General features: G+C 34.5%; 1 protein-coding gene across 23 annotated transcripts in view; it reads left to right on the top strand.

Moving 5' to 3' along the window:
* The window catches only part of BAZ2B (bromodomain adjacent to zinc finger domain 2B), a 248145-nt gene that overhangs the window by 222989 nt on the left and 12909 nt on the right, over nucleotides 1-12247 (top strand). For 18 of the 23 annotated variants that reach the window (XM_012745219.3, XM_020288473.2, XM_076005575.1 and 15 more), the window contains 4 exons: nucleotides 153-313; nucleotides 4966-5276; nucleotides 5664-5799; nucleotides 9590-9736. In XM_012745219.3, coding sequence (XP_012600673.2) covers nucleotides 153-313; nucleotides 4966-5276; nucleotides 5664-5799; nucleotides 9590-9736 — 755 coding nt within the window. The remainder of the gene's footprint in view (nucleotides 1-152; nucleotides 314-4965; nucleotides 5277-5663; nucleotides 5800-9589; nucleotides 9737-12247) is intronic. The other 5 variants (XM_012745221.3, XM_020288474.2, XM_012745216.3 and 2 more) reach the window with 2 other exon arrangements.

The following is a 12247-nucleotide window of genomic DNA, read 5'->3' as shown; positions in this document are numbered from 1 at the left end:
GAGTAAGCTACCTACACATGCACAAGTACATTTGTATATATTAAGTTAGATGTGCATGCTACTCCTGGAATTGTATTTACTTTCTGGAAGAAATCAATGAGGGGAAAAACTTAATAAAGTAGATTTTAAAATTAATTTCTTTTCAAATGTAGTTGCTATTATTGAATTAAATGAAAATGAAGAAAACCAAGTAACTCGAGATATTGTGGAGAACTGGTCAGTAGAAGAACAAGCAATGGAAATGGATTTGAGTATCCTTCAACAGGTAGAAGATCTAGAAAGGAGAGTGGCATCAGCAAGTTTGCAAGTGAAGGTAAAGTCAACTTGGAATAAAATCTGTTTTTAGGATAATGGAAGGTAACTAATATTTATTACATTCCTAATATTAACCAGTTACTGTGGTAAATGTTTTTACTTCATCTTATTAAATTCTCAAAACAATCCTGGACTAATTTCCTCCATCTGACAGGTAAGGAACAAGGCTCAGAGTAAGTAACCTGCCAATGGTCATATAGTGTAAATGTCTAAAAGTGGATTCAAACCAAGTCAGTCTGACCCCAGAACCTATGTTATTTTTATTCAATCTTGCTGCCTCTTTAATGGTATTGAGAAATATCATATCCGGTGTACAGTTCTTTAATGCAACTGGAATTACCCTGTTTTCTTCGTGATAAATATAATGTTCCAGTACAAATCTTAACAAACTCCTATTTCAGTGTCTCATATAGAGCCAGGAACTCCCTTGTATTTAAGCCATGTTATATGTCAGACTTTTACTGTACATAGTTTAAATTTGGAGAACAATGTAGATATATCCAAATATATGTTATACAGTATTATACACATAGCTATGTAAAGATATCTACGGGGCATTACTGTTTCACAGACTGATTAGAACTGGTTTCTAATGGACAGGCAAAAGGAAAGCTTTATCTTTGTGCAGAATTTTTGGTTTTGTAAAGAGGAATATAAGGTCTTCTCGATAGACAGTAAGGTAGTATCTCTGAGAATGAATGGATGTTTGATGAATAGTGTGAAAGGGACAGATACCTGCAAAAAGGTGTAGAAAATTTAGTCTCAAAGTAATTTGATTTGATATATCATATTTTATTCAGAATGAGAAATTTATAGAATAATACTATCCTTTCCATAATTAAAATTTCACTTCAACATAGGCATTGTGGATACTTTTGAAGATCTCCAAAAAAATGTAGTTTTCCAGAACTAATAAAATATCCCTTTCTTGCCACAAACATAATTACCAACCTTGGGAAGCAAAAATTTATCATTTGCTGAAACTATTGTGCTCCAAACTCTGCCTCCTCCTCTTGGTACTATAATACAATATAAAAATGCCTCATTTATCTGGCATCTTCAACAAATGAACTCTTCTGCACTAGTTAATTTTTTTGAGAAATAAAAATTATTCCATTTAGTGCCATAAATTTTAACATGTTTGTTGGATCTCTCATGTTATGCATTTTACTGCCTTCTTAAATTGAGAATAATGAGTGTAATTAAATTATCTTGGTGACACAAGATCAGTGTGAACACCAATTAATAGACAATGATTCCCTCAGGAAATGTGAAGAGGTTTTGCCCCTACCGTAAATGATCTTAGTGTGTTTTGCTTTTTAAACTATTACATCTGCTTTCTGTAGTGTGTCTATGTGCTCTCTCATGGTCACTTGTTACTACTTGCTAGTTTAAACTTGGTTGGTTCCACAAACCTTATTTTCCTCAAACTTTCTCCCATCTAATTTGTCAATTCTCATTGACTGTTGATTGGGAAAGCATATCATTAAGCTTTTTAAAATTCTGTATAAAGTCAAAGTGTGGACCCAAAACATTTTCCTGGTGACATACTCAGATTTGGGTGCATTGACCTTTTTATGGTGCTGGCTGCTTAAATGATCTTGACTGTGTTCTCAGTAGCTAAAATAAGTGGAATTTGCTTTTGTAAGCGGGCTGTTTTAACATCCTGGTAATAAAGTATTACCGAATTATTCTGAATTATCCTAAGATTTGAATTGTAATTATATTAGTCTGAAAAGTCTGAGAACACAAGTGATGAAAATAGTCACAAAACATTATTTTAACATCTCTAAAAGACTTACCAGGTTTTTTTCTTTCTTAAAAAGAAAATAAGAGTTATATGTTTAGCCTGGGGAACTAGCCATTGTTAAGGCACGTTAAGCAGCGCCTTAGATGTAGGTCTAAGGTCTACTTAGATGTATTCATTGCTATTTTTTTTTTATCATTGCTATTTTTAATATTGCTAATACTTTGAAAGTTCTTTTTTTTTTTTTTTTTGAGACAGAGTCTCACTTTGTTGCCCAGGCTAGAGTGAGTGCCGTGGCATCAGCCTGGCTCACAGCAACCTCAATCTCCGGGGCTCAGTGATCCTACTGCCTCAGCCTCCCGAGTAGCTGGGACTACAGGCATGCGCCACCATGCCCGGCTAATTTTTTGTATATATATTTTTAGTTGGTCAATTAATTTATTTCTATTTTTTGGTAGAGACGGAGTCTCACTCAGGCTGGTCTCGAACTCCTGACCTTGAGCAATCCGCCCGCCTCGGCCTCCCAAAGTGCTAGGATTATAGGCGTGAGCCACCACGCCCGGCCCTGAAAGTTCTTTTTTTATATTGTAGGAAAATCAATGAGTCTCTAGTCCTAGTTCTGTTATTGAAAGCATACAAAAAGTCTTATTATTTTTCTAGCTCCTTTAAAGATAACTCCTATGTTTCTTCTTAAATTTTCTCTTTTACAAGTTAATTAATTCCTTCAATTATTAGTCCTGTGAAACGGTTTCCAGGTCTGTAATTTTCTTCTTTTTTTTTTCATGATTTTCTTCTGAATAAGCAGCAGTATCAGTGTCATTTATAAAATGTTATATCCATAACTGTACATAGAAATGTTTAACTGTGTGTGGGGGGGGGACTTTTACTTTCCTTAATCCAGCACTCTACTTCTATTAATGCTATTTGAATTTGTATTGACTTTTTAGCATCAATGTCATACTGTTGTTTTATTGAGTATACACTATAACCGAAATCCCTGGGCCTCATTTAAAGTACTTTTAAGTGAGTTCTATCACATGTGGTATTTCTGTGATTAGTTTGTTTAACCTTCAAAGTTAAAATTTGCATTTATCATTGTTATTTTTTTTTTATCAATTTGACTTGGTCACAGTTTTCAGCATATGGAACTATTTTTAGCTTAATTCTGTCATGCAGAATATTAAAATTCATTCCTAGTTTTAAGTCACTTGCAGATTTATAGCAATCAGCCAAGTTATTCATAAGCATATTCCTAGGACAGGCCAAATATACAGTGTTTGGACAATGAGTCTAAGGACCTTTTCTTAGGTGACAGAGCTGTGTTATTTGCCTTTTTCCGGATACAGTTTTCAACCATCTAGATTTCTCTAACCCTAGTCCTCTTGTTTTTTGATCTTGTCAGTTACCTTACAAAAATCAATGTTTACAGGGTTCCCTTTATTTAGCTATTTTGTATCCCTTTCAAAATACAGGAATGAGATTCATTTGACATTACTTGTACCTATACACTTACGTGTACTATGCATAATTTCATCCTTCCTTTCTAAATATAAATATGCTACTGAGTTAAAGGGGAAGCCTTGATCCTAGTATGTAAGATAAAATAATTATATCTAAAGAGATTTAATAGAAAGTTTATTCTGTTTTTCATTTACTATGCATTCACTAAGTAACTATTCAATATAAGAAAGCAAACACCACGAAATTGGATAAAATGTGGTTCCTATTCTTAGAAAGCTTGTTATATAATAGGTAAGATTTGTATACATACATGCAGAATCTAGTAACTGATCATAGAGAAGTACAGAGTAATGCATGAATCGAGGAAAAAGTACTGACTTCTGTTTGAAATATGGAAGAGATCAGGGAAGATTTCATGTAGAAGTTGAGGTGGAACTGAAGAGGATAAGTAAGGTTGTGACAGAGACCAGGGAATACCATACTAGGAAGTGGGAACAGCATGAGCAGAGCACCAGGATTGGAAGCTTATCACATGTTTGTAAAGTCCAAATTATAGAATTTGCTGCATAGAATATGTGAATGGAAACATGAGAAGAGATAGACTGGGGTACTTGAATGCTACAGTAAAGATTTGAGACTTTGTTAAACAGTGGGAATCTTTGAAGGATTTTGAGCTAAAGGATCAATATAAGCAAACTAAGTTATAAGATTATTCATTTATACAATCAATATATATGTACTGAGTACCCATCCCGGTGCTGGAGATAAATGAGGAAAAGCAGACATCGTCCCTGTTCTCATAGAATTTAGAAGTAGAAAGATATAAATCAAATGATCACACTGGTGTAACATTGCGACCATGACAAGGCTATGGAACATGGTCCAATGAGAGCCTGTGATGCAGAGACTTACCTCTTAAAGGGGATCAAGGAAGGATTCACCTTAGGGGATCCTAAATTTAAGGTGACTTTTAGCATAAGAGCTGCAGGATGAGTGAAGTTAACTAGGTGAAGTGGAGCAGAGAAAAGCTATACAGACAAAGGTAACAGCTTATGCAAAGCCCCTGCAGTCAAAGGAAAAATGGTGAGTACAAGCACCTGTACGGAAGAATACTAGAAGGAATGAAAACAGAAAGGAAGAGCAAAGTTTAGAGGTACCAAGACATTTCCATATAAGTGATCCCATGAAATTAATAAGTATTTTAGTCTAAAATCCTGCAAAATACTTTGCTTATTAAAAGTTGCTAAATTTTCTTTTTCCAACTTCTCTTTTTGTTTTTTTTTGTTCTTATTTCTACCTAGCATTAGGAAAAACAAGGTAAAAACTTTTAGTACAGATCTTTGAGATCTGCCAGTGTCCACTGCTGTATTTTAAGTAAGGGCAATTCACCCATCTGGCATTTTAAGAGGAAACCATAATAACACTATTCTCTTGATATATAGGGTTGGATGTGTCCAGATCCTGCATCAGAAAGGGAGGACTTGGTATATTTTGAACATAAGTCATTTACTAAATTGTGCAAGGAACATGATGGAGAATTTACTGGCGAAGAAGAAAGCAGTGCACATGCACTAGAACGGAAGAGTGACAACCCCCTAGATATAGCTGTAACCAGGCTGGCTGATTTGGAGCGGAACATTGAAAGAAGGTATCTGAAGAGCCCCTTAAGTACCACCATTCAGATCAAACTGGATAATGTGGGCACAGTTACTGTCCCTGCTCCTGCACCATCCATTAGTGGTGATGGTGACGGGTAGGTTATTGAGATTAACTTGAAAAATTATTGTGCTTCTTTGCTAATTGGAGCCTATTTTCTATTGCCTGTTATCTATGTATCTTCTTGTATGTCTGTGATCCATATGGATCATGCTATTTGCATGGTGCTTTGTAAAAACATTTTTTTTTTTGTTATGTGCGTTGATAATCCTGCAAAGTGATCTTACATTTACTTGGTTGTGACTAAGCTTTGAGGCACGTAGCCACAGTCTGTGCACTACATCAAATTTAGTTGCTTAAACCTTATATTTATTGGCTGTTACATGTTTTTGTCATTGCTTGGCTTTCAGTGTGATGATTGTTTCACATTCAGTAACCATAAATGTGGACATGACCTACTTAATTTTTCTATATTTCAATGCAGAATTGAAGAGGATATTGCTCCAGGGCTCAGGGTATGGAGAAGGGCATTATCAGAAGCTCGCAGTGCTGCACAGGTAGCTCTGTGCATTCAGCAGTTACAGAAATCAATAGCATGGGAAAAATCAATTATGAAAGTTGTAAGTGTTTTTATTTAAGAAATACTATAACTAATTTATTTTGTCCTGTTTTTTTCCAACCTCCAGATCTTTCTTAAGTATATATTACCTATTGTCACAATAATGTATGCTGTACTTGAGAGTTTGTCTAATTCTTATATACTGTATAGTTTGATACTTTCCTCCTTATTTTGAGCTTTTTGAAGGAACCTACCAACTGTGTTATCTTTTATTTTTTAAAATCTTGCCTCTGCCTCTAACTGAAGTTATTTCCTATATTATGTCAGCATAATAGTTGTTAATCTAAATATTTTCAAGGTTTCTTCACTCTTGTAAACATTCCTATTTCTAACATTACCTACTATTACTGCATTCCTAAAATGTCTTTATCAGTTTTCATTTTTTTAATGCTAAGAACTACTTAGATAAGTAAATACAAAATAAGAAGAGAGCTCTTACCGTATGCACTTATTATGTGTTTGGCATCAGATGTGGTTGACATAGACTGGATCTTTTAGTCTTTCCTCTACTAATTAAAACTGGTTTTTCACCTTCTTTGTACAAGCCCTATTAGTTATTATCCTGTAGTGAGTCTCTGCTTTGTGCCAGATAGCAAAATGCTGTGTGCTCAAAATAAGAGCTATAGTTCATATAGTTCCAGAGATACTTTTTTTATTTTAATTTTATTTATTTATTTTTTTGAGACAGTCTTACTTTTTTTTGCCCGGCTAGAATGCCATGGCATCAGCCTCGCTCACAGCAACCTCAAACTCCTGGGCTCAAGCAATCCTTCTGCCTCAGCCTCCGGAGTAGCTGGGACTACAGGCATGTGCCACCATGCCTGGCTAATTTTTTCTATATATTTTTAGTTAGCCAATTAATTTCTTTGTATTTTTAGTAGAGACGGGGTCTCGCTCTTGCTCAGGAATGGTTTCAAACTCCTGACCTGGAGCGATCCTCCCGCCTCTACCTCCCAGAGTGCTAAGATTATAGGCATGAGCCACTGGGCCTGGCCCAGAGATATTTATTTTAAATGACAAGTGTCCTTATAGCCTCTTTTATATATCATCTGTAGAAATATCTATTATAGGTAGACTTTTATGAATAACTTTAACATTTACTTATGAATTACAGACAATGCATTAAAATTTAAACATTTGAGATATGTTTCATGAATGGCTAAGGGTGAAATTCCTTTACTTAAAATAGTTGTTTCCCTAAAGAAAAGAAGTGAACTTTAAATAATTTAGCAGTCTTTCCTTCATCTTTACCTCTATGCTTAGACTACCCAAGGCCTTATTAATTCTATACAAATAAATTTGGTTTCTTCTGTGGTTTTTCACTTCTTCCTAAAACACTATGGAATAATGAATCTACAGTTTTTGTAATATGCTCAAAATTGAGGTCTTTCTCAATTCAGATTAGAATTTACTATAAGTTTTAAAGCATTATTCAGTTCATATGATAGCATTTTTACCAGGTACAAATTTTTTTTTGTAAAAATTATTATTAAAAGCAGTTTTAAAGTCAGCTTAGTAACTGTATTTAAAATCTAGCCTATGATGATCAAAAAGATTGATTCCTATATCAAAAGGAAATTTGTAGTTATTTTTTCTTACTTATACCAAAACAATCATCATGATGAGGTCAGTTTTGTTTATAAACTTATACACAGAAATCCAAAACTTGTATCAAAACCTGCTTTTATATTAGTATTTTTACATCCTGCAATTTAAAGCTTATTTTATTTTTTGCAAGTTCATTAACCTTTCCCATGTTATTAATATACATTAGTCATCATTTAACTCCATCTCTCACAATCTTCATTTCCTTTTTTAAATGTTTAAATAATACATTATTTGCTATGAAACTCCTTGAAAACAAGGCAGAGTTTCATCTTCAAAGGTTAAGAAGCACTTTGTAACCTTTAATTAGAACATAATGATGCCTGTAATACTCCTCATAAGTCCTATCAGAATGTTAAAGTGTTCAATACCTTTAGAAATACTCTCTTGGCCAAAGAATGAGTTTACCAGGAAGGAAGGAGCTGTCATAATTTGCCTCCAGATAGTTCTCAGCCCACAGTATACTTCATTATTGTTGTTAATGTTAAACAGTAGGCAACATCCACTGGTTTTTTACTGTAGTAGTAAATGAGTTGAAAGCAAATATTAATTCATTTGCTCTAACATTGTGAGCTATTGCTGTGATTTTTCAAAAGTGTTGAGTTTGGTATCTGTCACCCTTTCTTTAAAAGTCTTTAAAAGTATTCAAAAGTCATTTTATTTTTAAATCATCAATGTGAGATGTAAGACTTTGTAGTATTTTTATCTATCTATTGTAGAAAACAGTGAGAATTTACTTATGTTCATGAATCTGATTTTTAAATTTTGTTGTTATAGCGATTTAAATATAGCCTTCCAAATGTTATTTCTCAATGAATGTTTTTACAGTAGAAGTTTTAAAAGTGTAACTCAAATTTGGAGAAATAAAACCATCTTAAGGTATTTAGTGATGTATTAAGAAAGGTCATAAAATAGATACTTATTGTTGGAATGTTAAACTCTGCTGCTTTTGTTCTTAGTATACATGCCAATTTTAGTATTCCATATATAATATGTGTATTTGATAGATGTTTGTTAACTTGAATAGTGTGTATCGGCCATTTTGATAAGATTCTAAAACTATTGTTGGTATACATATTAAGTTATATAAGACTATTTTAGACTTTACCAGACAGAAATAAAATGTTGTACTGAAAGTTAAACAAAGTAAATTTGAATAGTTAAGCTATTTTGTTTTTAAGAGTATATAAATACCTAACTTTAATATAAATGATTTCCACTTTAAATGTTTTCATTTTTTAAGATAATGATTTTTCTACTATAGAAAATTTTGGGACTACTATAATTAGAATATAAACTAGATGTCAAAGAATAATGTTAGTGCTTACTATCTTTTTAAAACCATCTCAATTTTTTTTACTTGTCTAACTTTTCTTATTTCCTTTGTAAAGTTTGTTATACAGGATATGAATGCATAGAAAAAATCTTCTCTTTACAAATTTAAAGTTTTTGATAATGTTAGAAATTTTTTAATAGAAAAGAAATAATTTTTAGGTCTAGAAAATAAGTCATGACCTGTTAAATTCCTTAATTTATTGTATCTGTTTTTTTACTTAGAAATCATTGTGTAGGATCCATTTTCTGCACTTGTAACACATTTGATTTGGGTTGATTTTCACAGTTTTGTGGTTTGGACACTTTTGGACATTTTTCAATCAATGGCAAAACATAGATGGATAATTTATTCAAAATCTCAGCATATCTTTTTATTATTATATCTACTATGATACTAATACAAGTTTCCTAATTTTGATCTTAAAAGTTACTCTCTTATTTCTTTCTCAGGATATCATGAGGATGCTAAGATAAGCAAAAGATGAAGCACATTAAAAAAAATAAAACACCATGTTTTAAAGCTATTCATTGCTTTATGTGCTCTAACGTCATGTTAATTATTTCATATGTTAATGTGTACATGCTTCTGAAGTGTGTGCAGGCATTCAACCTCTAGCTTTGTTCTTTGCAGTGTACCTGAAATGTGCATTTATCCCAAAAGAACTGCTCACCCGTCATGTGGTCCATATCTGTGTAACGAGAGATACATAGATGTGTATGGCTACTGTATATTTGTTAGCAAGTGGAATGTTCATTACTAATATAAATTAGGAATTATGGTGTGTTTGACATCCCAGTAACTATTATTCATAGCAGAGGGTTAATTTTAAATGATTTTTCATGTATTATAGTACTGCCAGATCTGTCGAAAGGGAGACAATGAAGAACTGCTGCTCCTTTGTGATGGTTGTGACAAAGGCTGTCATACATACTGCCATAGACCCAAGATCACAACTATACCAGATGGAGACTGGTTTTGTCCAGCTTGCATTGCTAAGGTAAAACTGATCTAAAACTAAACTTTTTAATTACCAGAACAAATGTAAAGTTGTATGTAGGGTTTTTTTGAGATATAATTCACAAACTATAAAATTCACCTTTTTAACAATTCATTAGTTTTTTAACATGTTCCCATAGTTGTACAACCATCACCATTATCTATTTCTAGAACAAATTCATGACCTAAGAAAGAACCATTAGCAGTCACTCACCATTTCCCTTTCCCCTCCCCCCAGCCTTTTCAACCACTAACCCATTTTCTGCTCTATTGATTTATCTGTTCTGGTCATTACATACAAGTTGAATCATAAATATGTGGCCTTTTGTGCCTGGCCTCTTTCATTTAACACAATATTTTCAAGGTTCATCCATGTTCTAATATATTTCAGTATTTATTTTTTACAGTCAAATAATATTCCATTGTATGAATATACCCATTTTGTTTATCTTTTCATCAGTTGATGGACATATGGGTTGTTTCCGCCTTCTAGCTATTATAAATAATGCTGCTGTGAACATTCATGCACAAGTTTTTGTATGTTTTCAGTTTGGGTATATACCTAGGAGTAGAATCGTTAGGTCATATGGTAATAAGTCATTTTCTAGTCACATTTAAAATAGAAATCTGTGAACTGTCATACCAATTAAGAGAGAAGCAATATGATAAAATACAAACAAATGGATTTTGGAGTTGCAAGGCAAGGAGTAAGAAGTATAAAAGAATCAGCGTGTATTGAAGACCACACTCTTTCTTAGGTGTTCCCTACCTCAATCATTCTCGCCCACATTTAGTCTCTTGACTTAATCCCTACCAGTAACTACTGCCTCTCCATAAACTCAATTCAGACATCCATCTGCCCACTGCCTCCTTTCTTTCCAGTTCACTCCCTCTAACAATTCAACTCCAACAATCCTTTGATCTCACCAGGACCTTCAGTTCTTTTATCTTCAGATTTTTCATTGTCACTCTCCCCCTTGTCCTTTCTTTCCTCCTAGTCTGTTTTATAATTTGTTAATCTCTCATTATCATAATCATTGCATCCACCTTTAGTTCCTTTGCCTCTCTTTCACTTGGTAAAACCATCCTTCTGATTAGTCCAACTCTTTGTTTTTCTAGCACCTATACTTTTTTTTTTTTTTTTTTGAGACAGAGTCTTACTGTGTTGCCTGGGCTAGAGTGCCATGGCGTCAGCCTAGCTCACAGCAACCTCAACTCCTGGGCTCAAGCGATCCTGCTGCCTCAGCCTCCCGAGTAGCTGGGACTACAGGCATGCACCACCATGCCCGGCTAATTTTTTCTATATATATTAGTTGGCCAATTAATTTCTTTCTATTTATAGTAGAGACGGTGTCTCACTCAGGTTGGTCTCGAACTCATGACCTTGAGCTATTTGCCCGCCTCAGCCTCCCAGAGTGCTAGGATTACAGGCATGAGCCACCGCGCCCGGCCCGCACCTGTACCTTTATATCTGAATGTGGCTGTGGAAAATACACAGTCCTTTAAATTCATTATGAGCGCCTTTAATGATGTCTAATGATTTATCTCCGGCTCTGTGTCTTCCTTCCTCATTCTCAGCTAATGACCTTACTTTCATTCCACTGAGAAAATGGAAGCCATCAGAAGAAAATATCACAAGATCTTGCCACCACATCTGCTGTCCTTCTGCATCTGAATTCACAAACGTTATCTTTTCTACTGTTGCCATGAACTGCTAGTGCTCCTGACTAAATCAGTTCTCCTCTTATGCCTCAGCTCCTATCCCCTCTTATCTCTTTGGGAACATTATCCCAGGAGTTCTCTCTTCTCCTGCATCATCCATTTCCCCTTCTTCTTTGGGTTCCTCTCATCCACCTACTGACATGGTACTATTCCTCCTCTCTTAAGAAAACTAAACAAAAACTCTCTCTGGCTTCACTTCTCCCTTCATCAACTTTTTGCTCATTTCTCTCCTTCCATTTACAGAAAAACTCTTAGAAAGTTTTTTGTTCTGGTTCTCTCTAATTTGTTTCCTCCAGTTCATTCTTAAACTCACCTAATTAGGTTTTCACTTACACAGTTTCTTGAAAATTACTCATATCATAGCCACAAGTGACTTTCACATCTCTCAATCCAGTGATCAGTGCTTGCCTCATCTGACCTGTCAGTTACGTCTGATAGAGTTGAACACTCCCTCCTCCTCAAAACGCTGATTTTCACTTAACTTTTTTCTTTTTCTTTTTTTGAGACAGAGTCTAGCTCTGTCACCCAGCTAGAGTACTAGAGTGCAGTGGCATCATGATGGCTCACTCACTGCAACCTCCAACTCCTAGGCTCAAGCAGTCCTCCTGCCTCAGCCTCTCAAGCAGCTGGGACTACAGACGCCTGGCTAATTTTTGTATTTTTTTAATAGGGATGAGGTATTACTCTTGCTTAGACTGGTCTTGAATTCCTGACCTCAAGTGATCCTTCCACTTTGGCCTGCCAGGGTGCCAGGATTACAGGTGTGAACCACCATGCCTGGCCTCACTTA

This window comes from Microcebus murinus, chromosome 8 (genome assembly GCF_040939455.1).
Source record: "Microcebus murinus isolate Inina chromosome 8, M.murinus_Inina_mat1.0, whole genome shotgun sequence".
Taxonomy (NCBI): Eukaryota; Metazoa; Chordata; class Mammalia; order Primates; family Cheirogaleidae; genus Microcebus; species Microcebus murinus.
Note: the sequence above shows the minus strand (reverse complement) of the source record. Positions and strands in the feature narration are given on the sequence as shown.